At 38.5% G+C, this 27,837-nt stretch overlaps 2 protein-coding genes across 3 annotated transcripts in view; one reads left to right on the top strand and one right to left on the bottom strand.

Annotated features, from left to right (window-relative positions):
* The window catches only part of LOC122971936 (testican-2-like), a 48,176-nt gene extending 30,428 nt beyond the window's left edge, over window positions 1–17,748 (top strand). The window contains exons 4-11 of the mRNA XM_044338692.1: window positions 6,222–6,336; window positions 10,241–10,349; window positions 10,856–10,970; window positions 11,665–11,784; window positions 11,931–12,149; window positions 14,110–14,172; window positions 15,127–15,264; window positions 16,484–17,748. Of these exons, the coding sequence (XP_044194627.1) occupies window positions 6,222–6,336; window positions 10,241–10,349; window positions 10,856–10,970; window positions 11,665–11,784; window positions 11,931–12,149; window positions 14,110–14,172; window positions 15,127–15,264; window positions 16,484–16,629 (1,025 nt within the window). The 3' untranslated portion in view covers window positions 16,630–17,748. The remainder of the gene's footprint in view (window positions 1–6,221; window positions 6,337–10,240; window positions 10,350–10,855; window positions 10,971–11,664; window positions 11,785–11,930; window positions 12,150–14,109; window positions 14,173–15,126; window positions 15,265–16,483) is intronic.
* Window positions 17,749–20,340: 2,592 nt separating this feature from the next.
* sar1aa (secretion associated, Ras related GTPase 1Aa) lies at window positions 20,341–26,490 on the bottom strand. Of its 2 annotated transcripts, none has more exons than XM_044338407.1 (7): window positions 26,383–26,490; window positions 25,261–25,329; window positions 24,499–24,618; window positions 23,699–23,764; window positions 22,687–22,790; window positions 22,463–22,594; window positions 20,341–22,339 (listed from the first exon to the last, which is right to left on the bottom strand). In XM_044338407.1, exons 2-7 carry the CDS (start codon window positions 25,316–25,318, stop codon window positions 22,223–22,225), a joined length of 597 nt encoding a protein of 198 aa, XP_044194342.1. In that variant the 5' UTR covers window positions 25,319–25,329; window positions 26,383–26,490; the 3' UTR covers window positions 20,341–22,222. The 2 variants fall into 2 exon arrangements, with proteins under 2 accessions (XP_044194342.1, XP_044194343.1); XM_044338408.1 differs by lacking the exon at window positions 26,383–26,490 and adding an exon at window positions 25,868–25,946 and having other exon boundaries at window positions 25,261–25,333.
* Window positions 26,491–27,837: the final 1,347 nt, after the last annotated feature.

The following is a 27,837-nucleotide window of genomic DNA, read 5'->3' as shown; positions in this document are numbered from 1 at the left end:
TTGATTTCATCCCCGTCCCAGCTCCCACTGGGACTAATTCTGCAGACCTAATTGATCAGGGTCCTCTTCATTGCAAATTCAACGAGACAGCAGAAACTCCGGCAAGGTGTACCTGCAAGCCCCGGATACAACAAAGGACCTAACAAGAGACTTCAGACACCACCAATGCTTTTTTTTTTAAGTGAGGTGATTAAGACATCAGCTCAGCCCCGGAATCTGCTCTATGTTTGAGGGTCATTTCAAAACAATAAGGTGCCCACTGCTCAGAATTAATAGAGGAACTGTCATATTTGACCTGGAGAATAAGAAATATTGTACTAATTGGATAAAAAAGAAAACAACTGACTTCAGAAAATTATTCAAACAATGTGCTATAAAAAAAAGAATTAGAGCTGAATGTGTGTTGCATCTTTACTAATTATAAGTAAATAATTTCATAGCTCCAATGAATTTGAATAAAAGCTGAAGGCTGCTTCAACTCAGTGACCGCCAATTAAATTGAAGGGTATAAAAGAGACTTCCAAGATGACAGTAATTGCAAATCCAGTTCAAACTAATTCACTTAAAGCTGTCAAATGAGCCTCTCTCTCTTATGCTTTTAATGTTTATCACAGATAAATCTTTTGGTTTCAGACCGGTGCTACTGTAATTCTTGGCAGCCCAATAACTTTTTTTGTTCATAGCTTCTAAATACTTTTTATTAAATGCATACTCTGACAATTTGACTTTAAAGCAAATGGTTGAAAGCTTTTGATGGAGGATCCTGTCCATCTGCAAGGCTTCATGTTCAGTAGAGAATTCAGAGCTCTGATGAGAGTACAGACTGCAGCTCGTGGATGAGAAAGCAGCCATGTTCTCATGTGTTTTTGATCGTGGCGTAATAATAATAATAATCTCTGAGAAAATGGACACTGCCTCGGTGCAGTCACATCGCCTTTGCTGACATGATTACAGGGGGATTTAAAACCCATAATGGCCTCTGCACATAGCGGTCCTGCACTGAATTCTCAAAGCATCAATATGTAAACAACAACCAGGAGAGCAGGCACGCTTGATAACCCACTCGATCTTTATTGCAAATTAAATCTTGTGTTTGGATTTTATTTCCAGTATGTAGGTGTAGGATAAGAGCACTGTGTGAAGGTTTTAAGCTGCTGCTTGGAGGCAGACTTGAAGATGCTCGTAAATATTGTACATGAGAGCAGTGAGAGAGCTCCACGTCACCGTCTAAAACTATACTGCAACACAGAGCTGTGTTTCTATGGGGACAAACAGTATACTAATGTTGTGTGTCATTTATCAGGATTTTAAAAAAAACTACCAGATATGGTAAGGTTTAATCATGGACCAATTAACAAATTTTTATTTTTAGGTTTTGACTCAAAACTCCTGAACAGAGAGGTGTAGTAGGAATATCCTTTTGTTGCCTGGATTCCTTTAAGATTAATCTGTTAGTATCAGAAATGGCCATTTTTTGGAAATATGTTTATTCACTTTATTACCCAGAGTCAGATGAGTTTATCAATACTTCTTTCATGTCTGTCCACCAAAATAAGAGGCTAGAGTTAGGAGGCTATTAGCTTAGCTGAGCCTGAAGACCGGAAGCAAGGGAAACAGCAAACCTGGCTGAGCCTAAAGGTAGAAAAAGGACAAGATGGTAATGTTTTATTTTACAGGTCCACAGATACTTGATTCCACACTAATTTCCTAGAAATTTAATGGTGCATTTTTAGGACATTTTACACAAGGTGGGGCAATTTGGTACAAGTTATAAGAAACAAGTAGCAGTAGTAGTATTAGTTGGTGAGTACCTTGTTGTATTTGGGTTCATACATAGTTGTTAATTTGCAAAATTCTTAATAAATTTGACTTTCAACAATTCTTTAAATGACAGAAAATACTTATAGCATATGCATACTAGATTTTTACAATAATTTCTTAAAAGTAGCTGCTGTGTAACTGTTAATTACAGCACGTAACTCCCCATAAAATGTTTCAACATTTCCAATTTTGTACGGTTTAAACAAATGAGATGTAATGTGAGATTTTTTTTTTTACCTTTAGACAGTGCCTGGCTAGCTGTTTCATCCTGCTTTCAGTCTTTATGCTAAGCTATTTCAGCTACTTAAATAATTAGGGGGAAGGTATGAGAGTGTTATCAATCTTCTTGTCTAACTCTTAGAAAGCAAGAAAGCCAAAAAATGTATTTCCCAAAAATGTGGAATTATTCCTTTAACAAATTTTTTATGAACCAAAAGTGAAACAGTCTTTCAATACTACAAATTGTATCCACTCTTCATTAAATTTGATATAACATATTTAGATTGTCTTTTGCTATTCCAATTTTTCTTGGAATTCTCTCAAAAATTCACCATCAGCTAATAAAAATGTTCTATTATTGAACTAAGATATAAAGAGGATTGTAGAGCCTTGGTGGAGGTGTGTGCTTTCTGAATACTGTCTAGTTTTATTTGATTCTTCCTCTTATATATGCACAGCTCACTGCTCGGCTCACTGCATGGCTCACTGCACCTCCTGTAGCTGTGCTTCTGTGTGAGTGAACGGCAGGTAGTGACTGCTCAGTGGCCAAAAAATAATAAAATGGCACAGAAGAAAGATGGGGAATTACACCACACAAAAAAGCATAAAAATTTATGGTCCTTGACTTGAACCTGCATTAACAAAATGAAATATTAAACCTCATACTCTGATAGCAACCACCAACAAAATATACAGTGACAGTCTCTGTAACATAAACCTGAAGAAAGCCGGAGGAAAAACCTGAATGATGTGTTTCGCTGAAGATAACTGTGATCCATTGAGGCAGACTGAAAATATGAAATATCTTCACTTTCTTTATTGTCGAGAAATAGTCAAAATGATATGTATGGTGACAGTTAATGTCTTCAATCAAAAAAGGAGCATAGACAAATGTATCATCAGCGGTAGAGTGTTGATATTGTTCAGCCACTGGGGTTAAATCATGACAGAACATAATACCTTTTGGAACAGATGAAGGGAATAAAAGTCAAGTGGTCACAAAATCATATGGAATGACTGTTTCCAGTTTATGAGCTATCAACACCGCCAGAATCCAGCTATCAGTCTTTTAGATTCTCTGCTGAGCCTAAATGCTACGTCTTGTATTTTTATGAGTTTCTACCCCAGCGAGAAGTGTAAGATAAACTGATTTGTAATTCAATTAAGATGGCATTATGCCAGTTTTATCTCACTTATCCTAATGCCTTTTGCTTCTGACTGTTTACCAGTTGTTGCCTCTGATGTGGGTCAAACATTTCTGGGAGCTGCTGGCTTATTTTTACACCAATACAACTGAAGTCCTGGTTTACTTCAGGGTTAGTGTCTGATTTCTGAACCCTTGTTGCTCAATGTACTTTACACACAGCAGAGGGTTTCTTTCTTCTGTCCTGCTGTGAAGACAAAACATGAGATTTTTTTGTTCATACATTTTATCAGAGGGATAAACCCTTTGAGATGAACCATCTTGTTTTCAAGGGGGTCCTTAACACAAATATACAGAAAATACAGTACATAAAGCAAAACAACACAAATACACTCACACATACACAGACAAAAGCTCAGGCCAGGCCTAGCCACTCTCACACCCACTGATTCCCCCAAAAATGCCAAACTACATACAGTAAATGTACACATACCCATACAAAGCTATATACAAACATTTATATGCACCTACATATTAGAAATAAATTATTTCCATATCTTAAATTTAATTAGAAGCAAGAGCAGGTTGTTTGAAGATAAGTAAAAAGAGATGAAATGAAAAGAGGTAATAGATCTAAATTAACTAGGCAGGTTGTTAAAAACATTATACTCAGTATGCCTTAGACCATACAATGATCAATGTGGAATTAAGAATTGTTTCAAGTAAGAAGAATAGTTAAAGAAAATGCATTTAAAAATGAATTGCAACCAGAGAAAATGGATTTAGGTGTTAACCAATACAGTGACTCATAAAACAGTGATGTTCTATAGGACAGCTCAAAACAAATATACAGAGACTATTATAAACTACATTGAGTGGATTAAGATTTGCTTCTGAGGTATTCTGATAGATATAGCATACTAGATTACTAGCATAATCTAGTATTGGTAATAGCAACTTCTTTTCCTGACTTGTAAGGTGAAACAGTTGATAGAACATAAAAAATTCTCAAATTATTTTCTTTATCACCGAATCAATATGAGGCTTAAATGAAAGTTGAGAATCAAGCCAGATAACCAAATATTTAAATTCCTCCACTTTCTCAGTGGTGTCCCATCCAAAAAATGAATCAACTAATTATTGGTTAAATGCAAAGAATTAGGTCTAGTGCCAAACAACATACTTTAAGACTTCTTCTTATTCAGTAGAAGTTTGTTGAAAGAAGTAATAATAACCAGTTTTGAGTGGCATCAAAATCAGACTGTAATGTACATTGAATTTGTGAGATGTCAGGCATGGGAGCATAAATCACAGTATCATCTGCATATAATCAAATATGAACAGAATCAGAACAGATTTGTGGGAGAGCATAATAAAAATGGAGAACAGCAACGGCCTTAGAGATTAACCTTGAGGTACACCTTTTTTCATAATCATAAAATCTGACTGATTGCCCTGATAAAAGACACACTGACATTCGTAGTGAAGATATGAATTGAACCAAAGTAAAGAATGTTTTGAAAGACCAATAGCACAAAGTGTGTCACAAAGGAGGCAGTGAACCCTGAATACAACTAGAAAGAAGGTTGAACAGTCCTTTGAATGTATTATTGTAATAATAGAAAATGTTTTAAAATCTTTATGAGAAAATTTTGGAAATGTTAAAAAGTCTGGTGATTTTTTTAAGAGTAACTGCACCCAGTCTAATAATCCTGCTTGCCCTTACAACTAGTGCTGCAGTGATGTAGTGATAACAGTGAAAAGAGTGAAGTTTTGACTTCCCCTATGGTTTACATAGAGAACTATATGTGGCAAAATCAGGGAGCAACATACGGAGATGCCTTTGCTATCCTAAGGATAAAGTGGACAAAAAGGCTGGTGGAACGCAAGCTAGCTTGGAAGTTGAGCAGGACTTTGGCTCTTTGTGATCTTCTCCAGTTTAGTCTCTTACTTGTTTTTATCAAAGTACAAAAACGCCACAGGCACAAAGCCTCCGATTATTGTTTTTGTATTTCCTCAGAGTTGTCTTGTCATCCACACATTCCACAAAAGTCCACTGTTCCCTCATACTTCCCTCCTGAAGCATCAAAGTATCACCTAGTCGCCGGATTTGTAGGGATCTGGCTGGCAGCCACCTCGTCTGCTGACCGTGTTGACTACAAAGCAGCCGCTCAAAGCTGACTCAGGATTTCACAGCTTAAATTTCTCTCAGCGACCACCGCTTGCTACTCGCTCTTAAATTTTAAAAATTGAGCCTGTAAGTTTTCAGAGGCCTTTCCGACAAGGCGGTAAATGGACTGGGACAGTGTGACAGTTTCGGATGGCATTGACCACAGGCTGAAGAAGGTGGAGGACACAGTGCTATTTCCATCTCAGTCTATCAGTGGAAAAGAGGTTGGCATTGAACCATTCAACTCACTGAAGATGGAGAGAAATACTGGGGCAGGGGGAGAGATGGGAACATGGGAGACAAAGATTGAGTGTCTGTGTTTGTGTGTGAGAGAGAAAAGGCATGCCGGGGAGAGACAGTGATAAGTTGACATGGGGGAAGTGAGATGTGACAAGCCGAGAGAAAGAGATGCTCAATCAGTGCTGTCAGGTTTTCTTGCAATCAGAGACAGCCGTTAGAGACTGCCGGCAGTACTACGATGGGCTGCCTCACTAATGACAGCTAGGCGTCTATGTTTTCAGCTGTGCTGACTATAAAATCAATGGACTCATTTGTGCACACTGCTAGAATATTTTTCATGACACATACCATGATTTTTATTGCATGCGTCTGTGTAAAAGATCATTTTAAATGATGTAAATAACTTGATTATACAGCATGTAAAATAGCTGCCTTGCTCTTTTTTATTTTGGGCAGTGCATGCTATCAATCTGTTAAACACATGCTCCATGTCAAAAGAATAAAAAAACAGCCTGAAGCTCTGTTCTTTTTTTCTCATGGAGGTGGCAAAAATAGAGAATTAAAGCAAAACACCTCAACTGTGATTGACACCTCTGGATTTTCTGTGTTCTTGTTTTCTGTCTGCAGCCGTGGACACCACAAAGGACCCGTGCCAGAATGTGAAGTGCAGCCGCCATAAGGTGTGCGTCGCTCAGGGCTACCAGAGGGCCATGTGTGTCAATCGCAAGAAACTGGAGCACAGGTAGGCGGAGTTTTTAGTCCTGAAATCAGAGGGTGCCTTGCCTTATGTTTGCAAGGCAGGTTACCCCTGTTTAGAAAATTTTTACACGGACAGGACAGACATTTCTGTGACGCTCATGTCAATAGCTGTTAGCTGTGTGCCAGTTAAAAGCCTTTCAGTGTCTGGTTGGAGAGCTATTGATTAGACTCAATAACAGGGCCAGAGAGTGTCATGAGCCAGGAGTGATATCATTTCAGCTGCAACACTCACGCTGTGCAATGACTAATTAACTGTGTGGATGGAAGGTGGTAAAACCCAACAGAGACCGTTCTTATACATGATTGCACTTGAGATCATAACAGTCATGCTACAATCACACACATAAGTAAGAGATGCAAGTGGAATGGAAAATGCTTAATGTCAAGGGTACATATCTCATGATTAATTAATGCATAACTAATACATGACTCACCATCGTCTAATGCATGATGTATCATGAACTGCTGTGACTCAGTATTAATTAATAATGAAGCCACTATTAGTCAGTTTAATTACTTAAAACTACATGGATCATCAGTTTGTGAACTCATACATATATGTAGTTAAACTAGACTAAAATTAAAATGTGATCAAATTAGCTGAAAACTGGTAAAAGCAGACAAAGTTTTCTCAGCTAAGTGCATTTGATTTTTTTTTTTCCAAAAGCGAAATAGCACCAGATTCTTATGTTTGTGCACTACATATAGTAGGAAACTGGCTGAAGAGGCTTTGATCAGCTTCCTCGGCTGTAGTGTGTATTGATGTGTGCCCCAAACTCTGCATTTGGACTTGCATTCACGCATAACCTGAGTAAAGGGTTTGGTCAAATCGAGGCTTATGCTGTGTTCATGTCTTATTGTACACATTGTAAATACAAGCACATGAAAAGGAAAAACCAGTCATGTTAGACTTCTATTTGAGATATGGAGAATTTTGGACAGCCGTGTTATCTCCCACTTGGCAAGAAGAACTGCAGAAGTGTCAACAAACCGGTGCCAAAATGCCTGCAAATCATCACTGTGGTTCAAGTAAATAAACTAGGATTCAAATAGAATTTCTCTTATGCTACCTTTGATACTGTTGATCATGATATGTTAATTAAAAGACTTCAAGATTCGTTTGATCTAAAAGGTCCTGTTCTTAACTGGTTTTCCTCCAACCTCAAATCTGCTGAAACTAAGGTTTTCTCAGGGGTTCCACAAGGGATGATACACAACTGCTCTGTCTTCTAAAGGAGCATAATATCAACTACTGGATGTCAAAAAAAATGCTTACAGCTAAATAAAGACCAGTCTGAGATACTTGTAGTAGGTTCAAAAAACAGAAATAGGAAATTTATTCACACCCAGAGTCACTTTCTCTGGAGCACAGTGAGCAAGTCAGGAGTTATTTTGGACTCTCTTAGCTTTGAAAGTCATGTCAGTAACTAACCAGGCCAACTTTTTATCTTTTGAAAAACATCAAAAGTCAGAGGAATTAAATCTCAAGATGACTCTGAGAAGCTGTTTCATGGATTCATCTCAACCAGGTTAGATTACTGCAAACAAACAATAAGAAGACTCCAGCTCATTCAGTCCTCACATGGTACATGCAAAAATGGTTGTTGCTCAAATGGTTTAAAGGATAAGGCTGGCGATTTTCTATATTTTTCTAATTGTCAACAAATCTCATGTGCAGAGCCAAACCAACAATGACTTGATCCTTCTTACAAGTATTGTATGTGAATCCAAAGTCTGATATATTGTATTCCTCTGTGCCGTAGTCAAAAACACGTCACTGAGCCACATAGCTGCACCGGGAGACATGTTCCTTGGCCCTGAAGGCAATAACATAATAGCAGCGATTACATTTTCAGTCTCAGGAGAGATATTCCTTGTGCGGCAGACACCACTGTGTACAGTTCTGTTTACACGGCTTCGCTAGCTTGATGTGCATATCACAACCTCTTGACTTTGTACTGATGTTCTTTGAGAAATGTCTAATGTAGCACATGTAGCAAAGTAGAAACATATAAAAAAAATCACCAGCTTTATCCTGTAACTCAGATTTTTGGTGAGCACAGAAACATTCCTCCTCAGGCAGATTACTGTGAAAACATCCTTCAAGTATCAAACTCTGCACAGCTGAAACAGCCAAGTGAAGGAACAATAAGCAAAACACATTTTTGAGTGGAGGGGGACTTTAATATTGTCTCGCGTCACTTGTTGCTGTATGCACTTTAATGTAAAATCTATTGAGTTTGCCTGTAATGAAATGTGCTATATAAATAAAATGGCTTTGCATTACCTTACTTGACTTCCCATGTCAAAAACGATACTTCACTCTACTTCCTATACTGATAATGAGGCAGCTTTAGAAAACATGGTACAGGCTAATCAGAGGAAGTGGAAGCAGAGGAGGTAGGAGAGTGGGTTGAAAACCAAGACAACAGCATAAAGTAAATTATTTTGGCTATTTAATACAGTGTAATACAGTGGTTTATGCTCGTGTTGCAATGCTCCTCCTTTCACAAAGGCCTTTTAGTTTTCTCTGGTAAACCTCAATGAAAAACATTTATCTATTCCCTCACCCATTCATCCCACTTTGACTGAAAAACAAATGAGCAGGGTTGCAGTCTGAAAAGAATTAATGGAGTGAATTATTACTACGTGCAAAGTCTATCTGCAGTGACAGGTATTTATCTTTTTCAATAAAGTGCTTCATTTACAGTCACTCCAGAGATGAGAGAGACTGTGCCGAATAATGGGTAATAAGCACGGCCGCAACCACACTAAACCATCCTAGCATCATTATGTAGAAGCCTCAGAAGTCGTACTGCAGAGCCTTAATGCTTGTGTTCACTGAACATGAAGTCAATCACCATGCGAGAGGAAAGCAAGCACGGAGAATTTTATGAAGCAGTGCATCCAGATATTAGCAGGCAGATTATGGCTTTATGGTAATTGTGATTAGAATTGTCCTGTTTTGTTGTACGGATATACAAGAGACTGCTATAAATGATACAGAGTTGTAATAAAAACATCTTGTTACAGGATTTGTAGCTCTGTGTCTGACCTTTTTGGGCCAGTTTGCTCAAATTACAAAACATATCCTCTCACTTACCTCTAGCGGTTTATAGCCATGCAGATAGTTTTGGTTTTATTGACTCAGGATGTTAGATATCTGCCTCTGATATTTATGTTGTCATCCCAACACAATGAAGTGCTCCCAGCACTGAAAAATAAGATTTAAAAAATTCAACATAAGCGAGTCCTCCTGAAAACAATGTGTCCCATTATATTACACTACATTCATTTTACAGACACTTTCATCCAAAGTGACTTACATTGAGTGCATTTAAACTTGATAGGAACAAGAGCTAGCTGTCACCAAAACTTGGAGGCGCATCTCGCTTAAATAAACAACTAAAAGCATGCTCAGTGCTACAGTACAAGGTTTGCTTTAAGAAATGAGACATAAAGTCTGGGTGTTGAAACATAGTCTGAAAAGGTGAGATTTCAGCCAGCAGCAGAAAATGTGCAGCGACTCTGCTGTCCTGGCTTCAGTAAGCAGTTCGTTTCACCATTGCAAGGTGCAAACAGGCATTTAGCTTTTACTCTGGATAATCCAAAGACCTCTCTGTCAACATTTTTCTCTAGAATTACTTTCTACCAAAGAAATAGTTCCTATGGATACTGTTGACTGTGTGTAGCATGTAATTTTCAATGCTGTGAGCGCCACAAAGAATTCCATTCAGCTCCTTTGTATTGGGGTGGCAACAGACATCAGAGAGAGAGAGATATCTCGAACTGTGAGGAAATGTAAGTATCTGCATGGCTAGATACTACTAGAGGTAGCAGTAAGTGAGAAAATGTTTTTCTAACTCTTTTTTTTTTTTCATGTTCAGAGTCAAACAGTCAGGGCAGCTGGAGACCCATGACAGCAGCTGCAAGCCTTGTCCTGTGGCTGCCTCCTCACCTGTATGTGGCTCTGATGGACACAACTATGCCTCTGAGGTAAAAGATAAATATTCTACACCAGCATCTCTCTTTGAAAGCATTCAGCCTACTTTTTACCTAGATACATTTTCTTTTGCTTTATGACTGGATTTCGCCACCATAAAAACCCTGAAAAGAAAAGGGAAAACTGCCCGTGTCATCGTTTTAAATAATGAGAGGAGTCTAGTCAAGTGCTGTTTCCTGCTGCGCTGACATATACATGGACATCACAGTTCATCACTGAGGACAAGTGCACTGGCCTGATGTGGCCGTATGATTAATGACTGACGTTGTTTTGAGCTGCATCACCGTACACCGGCCACTGCCAGGACTCCTTATTGATTTATGTATAGTTTTTAATTTTGACCTTGCATGAGAAGACAGCGGAAAATGACAGCTCATTCTTGCTGCCTTTCTCTAAGTGCAGTGTCTCATCTGAATGAGCAATCTCTTCTTCCTGCGGTCACCCCCATAAATATTTTAACTGCATACGTGCCTTTCTCTCTCTCTCTTTCTCCTTACAGTGTAAGCTGGAGCAGCAGGCCTGCCTCGCAGGCAAAGAACTGAGTGTCATGTGCGCTGGATTTTGCCCCTGTGCCACAGCCTCCATTACAGTCACAAATACTGATGCAAAACGTGGCAAGTGCCTTTTCCTCACTTTAATTTTGGGATTCACACCTCCTCTTCTGCATGACTGTCATCCTTTTTATGAGTCAAGGTTTCAAAAAGAAAAGAAAAAAGTTACGCTGCAGTTAGGACTGCAGTTTTCTCACAGAACCTATCAACAAAGTGCTCAACATTTGGGATCAATACTCACCAATTTCAGAGATTACTGTTACCCAAATAACCCCCATGTGGTTAAACTGCTCTTTCAATCATGTAGTAATTAATTATTTAGAGTGTACACTATCTATCATTGCAGCCAAACAGTATTGATTGTGCAGGCTCTCGGGCACGTGAAAATGCCAATTGATCAAAGGGATGAAATGTTACTCCTGTTTTTCATCTGTAGCGTGGGATAAGTGCTCAGCCTGGAACTGAAAGTGGATTTCTATTGGATAACAGCAATTTGCTGTGGTAGAGTTAATTGCAAAATAATGTTTTCTTTGATTACCAGATCATACACTTATAAATCACAGTATGAAAACCCAGTTCACCTCAGCAGCTTTACAGCAAGGGAAACCTGTGCCTTTCATTCTGCTTACTGTACATCAATAAGAGCAATATCAAGCAGCGTTGAGCCCCTGCCTGCCTTTTAGGAGGGTGAGTCAGATTGCTGTTAAGTTTCTGCCAGGGCTTTTTGAATGCTGGGATTCCCTTTTTGCTCCCTCAGAGAGCTGCACTGGCCAGGACCTGGCAGACCTGGGCGACCGCCTTAGAGACTGGTTCCAACTCCTTCATGGAAACGCAAAGCAGAATAACTCTGGCAAGCTTGGATCTGGCACCGCTTCAGGTTCGAAACTCACAAAGCGGCTTTATTCTCCGCTGCATTCACACTTACAACTCGATTGTCCATGCAAAGAAATGTAGTACAAACCGAAAATGCATTAAACATGAAAAAGAAAGAAACTAAAGTACCTTGCAAATTATTCTTGACAGCGCTGGACAAGAGCCTGGTAGCCAGCTGCAAGGACTCCATCGGCTGGATGTTCTCAAAGCTGGACACCAACAGTGACCTGTATCTGGACCACGCTGAGCTGGCTGCTATTAACCTGGACAAGTATGAAGTCTGCATCCGGCCCTTCTTCAACTCCTGCGATAGCTACAAGGATGGGAAGGTCTCAACGGCAGAATGGTGCCTCTGCTTCTGGAGAGAAAGTGAGTGAAAGGAGCTGTGTGGAGAGCTGAAAGAGTCTATTTTGAGACTAATAATAAATAATATCAAGATTACATCACAGAGAAATAGAGGGTATGCATTGACGTCATTTTATACCACTGTCTGAGGACAGAGCTAGGATGGTGAGATACGAGGGTGCTATTGATCTTCTAACCTCCCCGCAAGAAAGTGCACAGCGTCAAATGTGTCAAAATGTCAAACTATTCCTTTAAGTAAGTCTGACAGCCAACAAACACCTATTTTAAAGCAGGATTTGCTGCCCAATCAAAATTGGAGGATTATATGGTGGTTCTCTTTACTTAAGGCTTCAGTAGTCTGTACAACCTTGAATTTCTAGAATCCTCCTTTCATCCACTCTCCATCACTTATCCAGGTCCAATATATATAGAGTAATCCCAAACAATGATTAACAGTTCTCCTGCTCTGTTGAGAGCAATCTGGGTGAGAAATCTTTTAATTGACTCATCTGACAGTTTGCCAGAATCTCTTTCTGACCAAATTGAAAGTCCTGAACTCTGCCCACACCTAGTTTTTCATTTCACGTCCACAGAAAACACAGTCATTACCTGATTAGAACAAAACACCAAAAGTCTTTTAGTCACAACTGCACAATGAACCCCAACCAGGATGCGGGAAAACTTACGGACAGGAACCTCGACAGACCACCCTCACTGCATGCTTTGGTTTACTTGGTCTGCCTGTCGACACATTCACCACCCAACTCACAGCTGATGGCTTTGAATTCGTTCACTGATCTTTGGTCTTTGGTGTTCTGGTACCAGGTACATTCATGGACTACCTTATACTCAAACATGGTGTTTGTTATGAACAATCCATGAGTAGCACAGAAGTCCAATACCAAATCAATACTCAGGGACAAATCAAGCAGTCACCCCCTTCAGGTGTCTCCCAGGAGAGGTGGCGCCCTCTGTAGGACTTCTGCACACTCCCTTTACTAGTGCTTTGCATTTTTTTATGAGCTCATACAATATTCCTACATCTTTGTGCTGGAGATGTTTAACTGAATATTGAAATATAGATTAAGATCTGGCTTGTTTTGATTATTTTGACACTGAGAACATACTGTAGTTCTATTTTTTGAAGAACAAAATTAAATGCCTGTGCCATTTGTTGGGTGCGTAGAAACTGAAGGCAGATAAATTACATGGTGACACAGAGGATTTCCACAACTAGAAATTCCTCAGTTAGTTAAGAGAAATGTCAGATAATGCATGGAGTGTGGTTAAGGTGTTGTAAAATGTAAAATGATCTGGTGTCTCCATGGATGTCTTGCACATGTGCACCATTTGACCTTTACTAAACAAATACAGGACTTTCCTGGCAGTAACCTCATTTGCACGCTGATTATCCCATTGATCAGGCATTTAACCTGCATGCAATAGATTACACCGACTGCCTAATCAATTTTTCATTACTAGCTGGCGAGATGTATAAACTACCCCACACTGAGCCATTAAATAATAATAGTATCATGAAAATGATTTGGATACATACTGTAGAAATAATTATAAACTCTTAAGTGTAATTTTTTCCCTTTGTGACTTCACAATGAAGTCTAGAGAACTGAAAATACCCCGTGAATTCATCTAGTTGGACATATTTTTGTGACAATCTATAAATACTGGGGAAGGTTTATGGCCTTGAGGGCCAAGACAAAATGTCTTTCTCTTCTTGGTTTCTATTTCTATCTCTTCTAGAGATTCAGCCTGTTTCCTTGTCGTTCTCAGACTACATCCATATGTTCTTTCACCCAAGCTCTTGACAATCGATCAGGCCCTGAGGGAATGAAATATAAGACTTAAACAAATCAATACGGGCAAAAAAAAGTGTAATTATGAAGAGCATTGATTGAGATAAAGTTTGGGGAGCCCGGGTTTAAAGTACTGCCTGTCATCACTTTTCTTGTTTGATTCTTCACAGAGCCGCCATGCCTTGCCGAGCTGGAGAGGATCCAAGTGCAGGAGGTGGCCAAGAAGAAGCCTGGTAAATACATTTGTCACAACACAACTGTAGAATTCAAGATAAATTCAACTGAAGATTTTTCTTTCATTCACCTACACCCGACATACGTGGAAGTGCAGAAACACCTTTTGGGCAGGAAAGTGCCACTGACTCACTTCAGATCCTTTTAAAGCCACACCATGCCACGTAGTTAGCCATGAACTGCACTTTCTCTGTGGCGAGTGCCCCCGCACTTGCTCCGGGTGTAATTATGTTACAAGGTGCCTGGAGCAGCAGGCGAGAATCTAGAGGAGGCTCATTAAAGAGATCACAAGCACACGGCTAGGATTAGGCCCTAATCAGGCTGGGGGGGATTAGGGGGCAGCGCTGGCTTTGGGAAAGAGCAAGGCTAACGTGTCCGTTTGGCTCCCTGAGAAACCCCACACTATCTATCCAGCATGCTCAACATGCTGCTTTTCTCTCATCAGCTCCAAACCCAGTGATATGTTCTTTCATTCTTGAAGCCCACTTGTCTCATTCGTGGTGTTTTCTTTAGTTTTCATGGTGGGGGTTGTTGCTTGTTAGAGAACTTTGCTTCACAATGAATGCTAAGTTGCAGTCGGGTTTGACAAGAGTGTCCTCAGGGAGGCTGGAACAGTGGAGTGCTGTCACCGAGGCTGTCACTACATTTTTACATGCCACTCTCACAGCATAAAGAAACACACTACGCCAACATAACTGTGTGAAATCACATCCACCGGCATATGCATGGTTGTGTAAAGCAAATAAGGAAAGCTCTTGGTCTCTGTGGTTTTCTCTGCCAGAAAGCTGCCTCTCTATCCTGACTGATGGTCTTATCACAGGTTCACTAAGGCGTGCTGGCATTCTCGTTTATGTGGCACTCATCTCAGGTATCAGCATGATTCGACGATGTGTGCTGAGGGTATAAATATTTAACAACTAGATATGCGTATGTGTTTGTGTGCATCCTCGCAGGTATGTACATTCCCAGCTGCGATGAGGACGGCTACTACAGGAAAGTGCAGTGTGACCAGAGCCGAGGTGAGTGCTGGTGCGTTGACCAGCATGGTGGAGAGATGATGGGCACCAGAATCCATGGCAACCCTGACTGCGGTAAGATATTTGTCACGCTGAGCACTGCAAGAAAGTCTCCTTCTTATGAGGTCATTTTTGTCTGTAATTGAGTCCTTGAAGCTGTATTTTCTCAAAAGATGAAAAAATCTGCCAGTGTGTGTGTTTCAAATGCAAATTAACTTGTTTCATGTATTTTTTAAAATCAAGGTAAGCATTTTTCTTGATCTTAGTGCACTGAGTGGCCTTATTCTTTCTTATTTCAAGGTACAGACACTGATTTCTTGAAACTTCTTGAAAATTCCTCTCCACTCAAAAATGTGTTTTTCTTCTTGTTCCTACAATTGAATGTTTGAGCTCTACTGTGCAGGATGGTAATCACAGAGTTCGACACTAGAAGGCTGTTTTCACATTTCGTCTGCTGAAAGTGGAAAGTTTCTAGCTTTGAGCTTTTTGAATGAGCATGATTTGTGACATCACTACTAGTTTGAAAGCCAATTGTGGTCCAATATTCAACAACAAGTGTGATATGGAAACTTGAAGCCTGCAGTGCACAAACACTGAGAATGGATTTTTCAAGTAGGAGACATCTCGTTTAACAGTTAAACTTTTGAAATGAACAATATTTGCATGTATATAGATTTTGGAATATTCAATGAGGGAGAAAGAGTAGATGTCATTTTAAGGACAGAAGGTAATTATACTTTTTTGTGGGAAAAAAAAATCAGGCACATATTATTGTTCCAAGCAGAGTATTTTTATGTCTACATACATGTCTGGAGGATCTTTAAACAAGCTGATTTTTATGGGAAACTGGTTGTAATATTCTTACTTAATTTGCGGGTTTTTCACTCGTTTTACGATAGTTTTAAAAGTTTTTAGGACTCAGATATAGACAGGAATGATTTTAGAAGATTAATGGATTGAGAAACTAATCTTAATTGTTCTTTTGAGTAATCAATTAATTACTTATTCTATAAAATGTCCAAAAATAGTGAAACATGCTCAACAAAAGTTTTCCAGAGCCCAAGATGCCATTTTCATATTGCTTTTTTTAATCTGACCAAAGATAATGAACCAACAATAATGTGAAACAAAGAAAAGCAGCAAAACTTCACGTTTGAGAAGCTGGAAACAATTCAAGATTGGCACTTTGCTTGATAAATTACCAAAGCAATTCATTATCAAACTTGTTTTTAATTAATTTTCTGTCTAGGCACTTTAATTAAAAATAATTCCTTGTGTTTTTATCCTTACCCAGATGAAGTGGCGGGATATTCCGGAGATTTCGGGAGCGGAGTGGGCTGGGAGGATGAAGAGGAGAAGGAAGCAGAGGACAACGGGGAGGAGGCGGAAGAGGAGGAAGAAGAGGAGGGCGAGGCAGACGACGGGGGATACATTTGGTAGAACTGTCTGACCCCACGAGGAGAGCCGAATCACAGCTGCTGGCCTGAAAATCTACAGGGATGGCTCTCTCCTAACAGCAAAAGATTTTGGGATCAGGCTGGGGAGGCATGGAATTGTGTATCATCCTGTTGGGATATGGTGCTGGGCAGGTCCGGTGATGAGACGATGACCAGTTTTTGTCTTAGATATGTGTAATTGCTTCATTCTTGTCTCTGTTTTTTGAGCAACAGAGCTTTTGTTTTGCCGTCCTGGAAAGCAGGACCCACTGACTACTGCGCCATAGGTAGCTAAAGTCCATCAGAATTCCTATCTTGTCTGACCGCCATCTATGCATATAGAGATTACTGGTAATTTTGTATCGTGAAAAATTGCTTGAGTATTAGAGCCGCCGTCCCACTGGAATGACTAGAGATCCAAATTTAAAAGAATAGTTTGACATTTTGGGAGCTTATTCCCTTTCTTGCCGAGAGTCAGATGAGAAGATTGATACCACTCTGACTCTCAGCAAGATTGCAAATAAGCATAATTCCCAAAATGTCGAACTATTCCTTTAAAGCAGTTCAGTGCAATGTGGTTAATTATTTCAAAACTGATTCTGTACATAAATCCAGTGTAAATGATCTTAGAGAATTTCAGGTTTCAAGCTACCTTTATGATAAAGGTGTACCCCAGCTCCTAGCAGTTTTTAAGTCTTACAAGGATAGATGTGACTATACAGGACCTCCAGTTTGATTACTTTTATTGAAAACTTGTAGAATGTACTTTAATGACCCGAACTGCACCTACAGTAGAAACCACTAGTCGCTCCCCTCTGCTAACTCTGAATTCATGTCAAAGAATGTGCCACAACTATGTTTTATTCTGAGTTTGCAACTTGAAAAAAAAATGTATTTTGTGTTTATATATATATATATATATATAAAAAATGTGTGCATTACTTGAAGTTCTGTGTGTATACTTGAAATCACATTGTAATTTTTTTTCTATGAGAATATTGTTGCCACGTCTTCATTCATGCTATTGGTAGACCAGACATTTGGTTGTTTTTAGTATTGCATGTTAGTAAATAAGAATGTACTTCTAGGCTGAGCACTTTACTAATAAAGGCACTGGAGCCAAGCTGTATGCTGCCGTCCATCTTTTCCAACTATTTCAGGGATCATCCGGGGAGAAATTAGGTTGGATTTGTGGACACTGTGCCACCAAGTCACCCTCCATCTTCTACTATATTTAATGATGAGTATTTTTGCAGTGATCCTGCTAGATAATTAAAGGAACACTGTGCTGAGGTGCCTGTGGGGAAGTTAAATGAATTTGTAGGATAATGGCAGGTTGTTTTTACTCTCTGTGGGAAGCAGTGCTCAGCTTGTTACCTCAGCTGATCCATATTTTCAAATTTAGCTTGGGAGCTAAAATGAACATAAATGAGCTGACCCTGTTTTCAGTAACACCCCGTCCTACCTTACGAGGACTGTGCTGCTTGTAAAACATAAGCTAGGCATGTAAATATGAATATTTTTGGAGCACGGCATTATTTTCTCATGACCTTTGGGTCCCCCACCTGGTGCCTGAAGCACTGATTACTGAATGTTGTTATAGCTAAGGCCCATTACAGCCACCATCACACCTGATTGTGTTTAACAAGGCATTAACTAAATACGATTTCATCATCATCCACAATCACGGAACTTCTGTTGAATAAAAACAAGCTGCAGAGTCTCCTCTCGGTTGGGTCTCTTACAAGCAAATAGGGATGATTGCTGGGATATTTTAATGCTCAGCTGACAACTCATGTTAGAAGAACAAATTACAGCAGCAGTTGGCTGCCAAATGGCGTACCACAGTGACCACAATGGATAAAATAGCACTGTCAGAAGGCATATGGATGATAAAATCTGCAATTTGACTGAGGAAAATATAATTCTGAATGGATCTGTACCAGTCGAATCCTTTACTTAAGTAAAATTAGCAGTATTACAAAGTCCTGGGTTAAAATTCTTGCTTAAGTTAGTTAAGTGTTAAATTACCAATGCATTAACATCCACCTTGAAAACATTATAGCATAACTGAAAAATACAAGGTTTTTCATCTGTCAGATCAGATGAAAGATTACATGCTCCTCTACACTTTGAATAAATAATAACTCTTCAGAAAAGCCTAAAATGCATTGTGTCATCGAGCTGAAACAAGACGTGTCCCTAGAAAGGCTGACATTGTAGAGATACAAGATTTCTAACCAACAACAGCCATATTTACCAGCGATTAGTGAGATATAAAAAGGTACAATACTTAACTCTGAAATGTGGTGGAAGAAAACTAAAATATCTACCGAAATGGAGACAGTGAAGTAAATTAAGACCTAAAAACTGTATTTTAACACAGTAGTTGAATAAAGGTACTTAAAATTATGCTAAAGTTAATTTATATGGCATTATGATTTAGAATATTAAAATAGCAAGAGATGGTTACAATGGAAATATAATACAATGGTAAAATAGAAAAATCATAATAATTTATCATTAGATTTAAAAGTGGACACTTTGCATGTCTGAGATCTTCATGCAGGGAGTTCCAGATACTGAGAGGTCTGGACAACAACAGTTCTCAGGCTGCCATCATACAGTAGACATAGCTTTACAAATCAGCAGTAAAATCTTAAGATATTCTCTAAAACTGACGGTGAAGGGCAGCAAGGAATAATAATCTGGTCCCTTCTCTTGGAGAGGGTTAAAAGCCTGGCAGTAATTCTCTGAGCTGCAATTGGCTGATATTACAATACGGCATATTACAATAATTAAGCCTGGAGATAAAAGCATCTTATCATCTTGAACATTTGAACAAAACATGAGTGCACTACTTGAGTTACTACATGAGTATCTACTGATGGCAGCCTTCTGGCATCACATTTGTACATAGGTAGGCTATTAAGACTACACATAAGATACAGTGCTCTTATAAAAGTATTCACCACACTGGACCTTCCATGTTTTTTTATCACATTAAATGAGAGTGGGTTTTTCATAGATAATGTCCAAGTGAAAACAAATTGATATACAAAATAATTGATGCAAAGTTTCTGTGTAACTGCAATAAAAAAGTCCAATAGGCAGTAATTAACCTTAAAGACTCTAATTAATAGTACTGAAGCTGGGAGGAGTAATTATAAGGATCCCTGACCTGTAATGATCCAACTGGAGAGATTTGTTCTACATATCCAGCACTTATTATCAGAGAGACAAGACATAATGAAGTCTGTAACACAAAGCTTTATTTGTTATTTTTCTGTTTGCAGATGATCTGCTCCAAATAAACAGAATAATACAGGACCCATAATAGAGCCTTGGGGTACTACTAGAAGAGGAGGCTCCTCCAGCTACAGAAGAGAAAACAAAGTACGAGTCGCTCTTCATTTTTGATCTCTGGACTGTCTGTCAGGCGGTTTATCTTGAGATAACTCTCCTGTCAGTGTCACTCACACTTGATTTTTTTCTGTCAGGCTCAAAACTTGTAGCAGATCCTGAGCAAAAGATCTGATGTGACAAGCCTTAAATAATGTACAGGCTCAAAGTGCCACCTTAGTACAGTTTCTGTAAAGCCACAGAGGAAGAACAAGCTTGCTCCCTAGAACTTATATGCTTCACTAGTTCTGTCTGAACAAGGAATATGATCATGTGACTGCTATTGAGGTTAAAAACAAAAACACATGCCCAGTTGAGTCTAAAAAAGGCTGATTTTATTACAGCATTTGAACCCCCCTCATATTTCTGTGTGGATGTTGTCATCCAAGTTGAAACTATTTTGCTGTAAATACTCATTCAAGTTGCTGACATGAATACAGTCTGTTATTTATAAATACCTCCAGTGGTTTATGGTGTCAGTGAAAGGGCAGTTACTGTACAAACATTTACATCTGTATTATACATAATTTACAGGAGTTCAGCGGCCAGTGCAGAACACTGTTCAAAGAAAAAGCAGTTTGTTGACATGCATAATATACTTCAGTAAACACTCAAGACTCCCTGTATAAAATCTTTCATATGTATCTTTATATCTCTATATGCCACAAATAGCCCTGCATATATTAATTAATAGAATATTCCAAATATGACCCTGTAAACATGGGATGCAAGAAAAACTAAATGGAATACAGTGATCACATGTTTCTGTTCCCCATTTTCTGTTTCACAGTTTCTCATAATGAGGATATACTGTGCACATACATGCATCGGCTCAAAAAACATGATGCATTAAGTGGTGCAAGAGCACTCTCATATCTTTACAGATAGTCAAAAAGTACATTACCTGCAGCACCTGCACAGTTTACATGCTGATTACATGCCAATATATGGATCAGGCTCTAGAATTAACTAAAAAATTAAATTAACTATTCATTTTATTCTCCTATTTAAAATATTGATGCTTCAAAGTGAACAGATTTCAATAAATAGACTCAGACTATGTATGTGTATTCTTTCCTACTCTGAAATGCAGTCGAGTGAGATTGTCTCTGCTACATACACTTGGTTATTCTACTTTATTGCTTCCTGACATTTTAAGGGCAATGCATTATTGCTGCCTTCATGGACAGCCATTGAAAGTAATACAACTTCTGTATTAACATTTTATCTTTGAGTTCTGTACTGAACATCACAAAGTCAAAGACAACGAAGACATCTTTTAACTTGTTTCAGTCCATACTAAACACATCTTCAAATTAGCTGCCTTCAGCGCAACATGTAACATCACTTTAGGTCAACAAATACAGGAAATGATGTTGTCTTTATAACAAAAATAAACCAACCAATTACATAAAGACAGCAGCACATTATTCACAGCACAGTCATCAGTGAGCTGTGCAGTTTGACTCAGTTGACTCCATCATTCATGGGATGTGCCGTCTTTTTTTGGCTTCTCAAGGAGATTTGATGATATTTTAGCTCTTTTGTTGAAGTCCAAATCTCTCTCCCTGCTAATCCTGAAGTCATTAACGTACATCTTTGGCTATATGCTTTGAAGGCAGAAACTGCGTATCATCAGATTAAATTAACTATAATGAATCTTTTGGAGGTTGTTTTTTTTTTTTTTTTGGTGTCTTTTGTGAGGAGTTATTTGTCTCATTAATCGTTTTAAAATGTAAACCCAACCAATCTGATGTCAGACAAGCATTAAACTACCCACCACAATCACAACGAGTCCTTAATTTTCCATCACTCACTCACTAATAAATTCCAACTCAAGCAGTTGATCTATTTCATAATAATAAATGCAACACTGATGTGCACATATCTACATTTTTGCATAATGTATGGCTGCTCATGTATTGTAATCAGGTATGATGTAACCCTATTGACATGCCATGCACTTAGACAATTTAGTTAACTCTCACATTAATAAAACACGTAGGACAGTTCACCATGAACCACTTTTACAAGTTTGCATAGAAACACTCACTAAATGCTTTGGGTATTAAAAAGGATATGATCTTAACAATATGATTGGAAATTTGGGATGATCGACATGAGGCAAATTCTTTGTCATGCTTGACGAAAATGTGTTGAGAAAATACCCTCCGGTGAGGGTTGAGTCCTGCGTGTCAGTCGATGTACTGTGATAGCCATCTGAAACCTTCCCCGTAGCCTTGTTTTTTCAAAACGCTGCACATGAAAATCTCCAGCGGTCGGGCGTTCAGCTCCTTCAGAGAGACATTTCCCTGTTGATTACAATAAGGGTAAATGAGGGCAACAGGAGTCAGTATTCATAATTTAAGAAAGCAGTCATCAGGCACTGGGACATATACTCACAGGGAGAGAGAGAATATTTCGGACTTGCCTACCTTTCCAGTAACTTGCCCGTCAAGAGCAAAAGCTCCTCTCAGTCCACCTTCACTGATGGCCTCAGGACGGTCAATTTTATTCCCCAAAACCAACACCGGTACATTCACTATGGTTTCATCTGCTAGGAGAGCCTACAAATAGATGAGCAGCAACAGTCAGCAGCAATTTACTGTTTCGAGACACGTGTGGAAACAGCTTGTAACAGTGATGTTATTAATCTTACATCGAGCTCAGTCTTGGATTCTGTGAGTCTGTCGTGATCTGCACAGTCTACAAGAAAGACGACTCCATTCACAGCTGGCAGGTAGTTCTTCCAAACTCTTCGAGCTATCAACACAGGAAAAACAGTGAATAAGCTGTCCTTGTAGCGATTCAATATGATAGTGAACTCCTATCATAGCATTTATTGTCTCTGTGTAAAATCATACAGAAAGAGAATTTTCATATTGGGGTATGATGGTGTTTTCAATTACTAATAACTCTACAAAGTTCACCTTTGTACAATAAGATTTAGAATACTGTGATAGTTATTCAAAATTATCTTATCCACACACATCTTTCTGTATTGGGATAGTATTTTACTTTTCCACATATGTCTTCTGAAGCACTGGGACGACCTCTGCATGCAGTTACTTTCTGCCTTTAAATTTCCATTCAAATGTGCTCAATAATTTAAACTCAGTATCTTAGAGTAGTAGTGTATACAGGGGATACAGACACACCATTTGGCAAATACAAGAACTGATGGTCAACTTGCCTCTACATGTGTCTGATACAGATACTACTGATACAGTTTATGATGTCTGATGACATTAGAAATTACTGATAGTGAAGACAACATGGAGAAAGTTGAAGAAAGCTCAGTAATGTTCTGCTTTTCAACTGACAACTGACAACAAGTGACATGTCTGTATTTTGTGATCTAACAAACCTATTTCTAGTACTAAGCCTGTCCTCCCTGCAAATTTTGTTCTCTATCACAAAACAAATGAAATAATATGAATGACTACTTCTACTGTGAATGAGTGAGTCAACCTAATGATGTATGATACATCAATGTAGTGCTGAGATGGCCCAAATGACAATGTACAGGTTAAATGCTACGCTGAATTTTAAACAACCTTCAGAGATATTTGGCAGAGAAGTCCTGCTTTACAATGTTTTGGCAGCACAAGAAAAAAAAACATAACAGTGACACCTACTTACTTCTGTATGTAAATGGAGAAAGATCTCACCTTGTACGTGTCCTCCCAGATCAAATGTAGTAAATGTCATGCCGCCAATTGACAGCTCCTCAGAAGCTTTGAGAAAAAGAAAATGATGATGAAAGTCCTTTTCATACAAGTGCTTTTTTTGGCCTGCGCAGTGACAACAGCAGGATCTAGGAATCACAGTGTAACTCGCAATACAAATCTATCACAATTTGACCACATTAATGATGGTATGACCATACAGGAAAATCTGCAATATGCTGCATATTGCAAGAAATTCATCACAATAAATAACTATATTAATGTAACTGATGATGAACTCCAAATTAACATTTTTTAAAAAAATGCAGGAATGATTTATGCTGTGTTTATTCACCGCATTAAGAGGAGCTTTCAGTTTCAGAGATCTTCACAACAAACTAATAAAACACAGCGTGCAATTAAGTGCACAGAGACTTCAGCCTTAATACAGAATACTGAAAAAAACATGAATGTGTGAACTGCCAGAAAACAGGGGAGTAGTTACACAAGAAAAAACCATACTGGTGCTAGTGCACTGATTAAACATCACTAGAGAAAATCACTACCTATATGTCGATATTAATCACCCCTACAGAAAAACATCTTTTTAGAGCCAAATATGGGTTGGTTGCTTATAATTAAATGCACAAGGTTACAGTATGCACAGGGTGTCTGTACAACCCACATGTAACCTGTACTATTATACACAGTGGTAAAATGTGAAACTATATTCTAAGTAAAGCTGACCCATCCATGTTCAAACACTTCAACCTAGAATGGCACACATCTGAATCTCTCCTTACTTGGATGTAGTGTGGGTACGTGTTGGCCAAGTCGGTCATCTTTCAACATGTGCAGTAGTGTTGTTTTACCGGCGTTGTCCAGGCCCAGGAAAACCAGCTTCCCCGTCTTTTTGTACAGACCTGGAGGGAAGATAGTCAAATAGTCAGAAATGATCCACTATTGGGGTGCCCCAGGTGCCTGTGAATTATGACATCCCTGGTTTGTGCCCATCTCTATGTCTCCCCTCATTTGCTGTCATCTCTCTACTGTCAAATTTCTAATGAAGCCATAAAATGACCAAAAAAATACTTTTAAAGGGAGGGGGAGAAAGGAGTAAGTGATAGGGGACAAAATCCACGGTCCTTGTTCCGTGTAAAAATATATTCCAAAGTTTATCTGAGGCTTAATGTGAGGCTTCAGTAGCCTAAATTGATCAAGTGGGTCCAAAGTTCTGGCCTTTTTAGTACAAAATTCCCTCTTTGTGTTTCTTAAGACAGTGTTTCTTTGCTGAGCTATGGTGCAAGGATAGTAACATAAAGCAGGAATTTGTGCTAAAAACACTGTAACTTTGGATTTGTCATCACTGCTGAAGCCTCATATTAAATTCAGATAAACTTTGTACTACACTTTTGCACAGAATGACAATTTGTCCCCCATCACTCACATTAGAGGTGCATTAGGAAGGCAATTCTTCTTCATGGCCAGTATGACCAGTACGCAAGACCAGTTCCATACGGGTACCTGACTATTGTTTTACGACAGACTTGAAAATCTGTGCTTACCTAAAAACTGTAGAACGCTACTAAATCCCCTGTAGATCCAGTCAAATAAAAATGACATCTTGACAATCTCTACCTGAAACAGAAAAAACATCACATTATTATTACAGAATACTGCTCAGAGTGACCAGAAAAATTAAAATACCTGTCACTACTTTTGTGATTTTTTCATTTTTGAAGGCATTATTATTGGATTGTATTACACACACACACACACACATATATATATATATATATATATGTATATATATATATATATATATATATATATATATATATATATATATATATATATATACACACACATATATATGCATAAGGTGATTTATATATGTATATTTGCTCCTTCATTAAAATAAGGTTAACGAAATACCAGAAAAACCTATCAACATACAACAGACTTGGCTCATCACACTGTAATCCAGCAGTATATTAGTAGTTTGTACAAAAATTTAATAAGGTCGTATTATTGCAGAGCTATTATTGCATGACATTACGTCATACAGGTGTTTTTTAGTATCCTGGTCTACAGATATGTGACATTACATATAGTGTGGCAGGTGGCTAACGGCAACGTTAACGTTACCTTTAAGCAAAATGTAATGTTCACCTGGAGTAGCAACCTTAGCGTGTCCTAACACCTGTATTCATTATCAGGTGTGATGATAAAAGTCCATCTCAAAGGACTAAACAGGTGACTGATGAAATGATTAACTAATCAGCTAGCTTTACCGATGACATTCTTTATTTTAATAGCTCTCCTTTCAGCTGTTAATCGCTAAATTGTAAGATGACTATTACAATTATCAACAGTGTAGGTCAATGCTCCAACCATCACACGCACTGCAACATTTCTGAGCCATGTTTTGGTTGCTATTTGGCTGGTTTCAGTGCGCTTCGTGTGCTATTTAAACCGACATAACGGCAGCTAACTATATAACGCTGCTAATGCTGTGTAGCTAATTAGCATTAGCATACCAGCTAAACCTCTGGTACTTTCTCTTGCCTTATTTGGGTCACGACAACGTGCCTGTACGCAAAATCATTTTTTGCGAGATGTCAACGGCACATAATATAGTTATATTATGTTGTTATGTCAAAAAATGTGCATCCTAGCTAGCTGACTTACCCCTCGGCACTGACCAGCAGCAGCCCAGCACTTGATAGTATCGGTGGTCTCCTTGGAAACAGTCAATCAGAGGTCCTCCACGTCTTCTTCTTCTACAATTACGCACTCGGTATCCAGACTGTCACTTTAGCGCCCCCACCCCCTCCCCTCCTCTTGAGGTTTGGTTGATGAGAGATAATTCTTCCTGCACGGTGCTCCAGAAATAAGAGCTGTTTTATCAGGTTGAGCCTCCAATGGAATAAATATGAGGTAGCCATTACTGTGGAGGACAGAAATATACTCTAGCAGCTGTTTTTAAATGGGCTGCTGCTCATTATGAAGTCAACTAGTGCACAGCATGGATGACAGTATCCCTCATTCAGATAAGTGTCTCTTGCATTTAGCTTTTTGTTTACATTTTTTAATAGGTAAGAGAACGTCTCAAGTTTGGCTTTTTGTTTAGACATCTCATTTTATAAATTAAGAGTTTGCCAAATACATAAATACAAGGCTGGATTACCAACTGGACACTACCCAAGGGCCCCAAAAGCCCCTTCTTTACTGCATATCATTTGGGTCTACATACTCTAATTAATTGCACATTTGTTATAAATTTGCCACATGTAAGACTTTAATAGTTTTAGTTTATATTGAACTTTGCTTTTTTGTTGTAAAGTTGTGTTTCATTAAACTGCACACAAAAAACTGCTAGCAAGGTAGCATTATTCCTATCATACGAGTACTGTAAGGCTGCAACCAACTATTATTTTCTTTGATAATCCATTGATTGTGCAATGTATAAAATGTCAGAAGATAGTGAAAAATGACATGACCCAAATTAACAGATTCAGATGACTTGAACTATCTGACCAACAGTCAAAAACTCATAGATTGAGTTTACCATCACGGAAAACTGGTAAAACTAGCAAATATTCACATTTGAGAAGGTGGAATCAGAGAATTTGGGGCATTTTTGTGTATAAAATGGATTAAACAATTAATCATTTCATCTGCAGAGTACTATCACATATAGTGGGGGTCAACAGGGGTCCAACAACAAACTTTTGCCCCAGGGCCGTATAGGAGGTTAATCCAGCCATGCATACCTCTGGCTTTTTCTTCCTCTTCACACATTTCTACAATATTATATTGTCAAAATATCATTTCAACATGATACTAATTGTTCCATTGTATGTAAAAATATCTATATACAAAATAGACAAATAAATAAATAGGCTATTAAAAATGATTTAAAATTGCTTAAATTTAGCTTATTCTATTAACATTTTTATTCCACTTGATAGAATAAACTATATTAGTTTTTAAGCACACAACAAAAAATATGATGTCCACTCAGCACATTATAATCCATAGTACATTTTTTTTATCCTATAGGTGCATAAGAACACCTCTTAACTCCTGTAACCTCAGTGTCTAGCCACACTGTAAAGGCCAGCGGTGCTTATTGAAGC

This window comes from Thunnus albacares, chromosome 20 (genome assembly GCF_914725855.1).
Source record: "Thunnus albacares chromosome 20, fThuAlb1.1, whole genome shotgun sequence".
Taxonomy (NCBI): domain Eukaryota; kingdom Metazoa; phylum Chordata; class Actinopteri; order Scombriformes; family Scombridae; genus Thunnus; species Thunnus albacares.
This window is presented reverse-complemented; position numbering and strand designations above follow the sequence as displayed.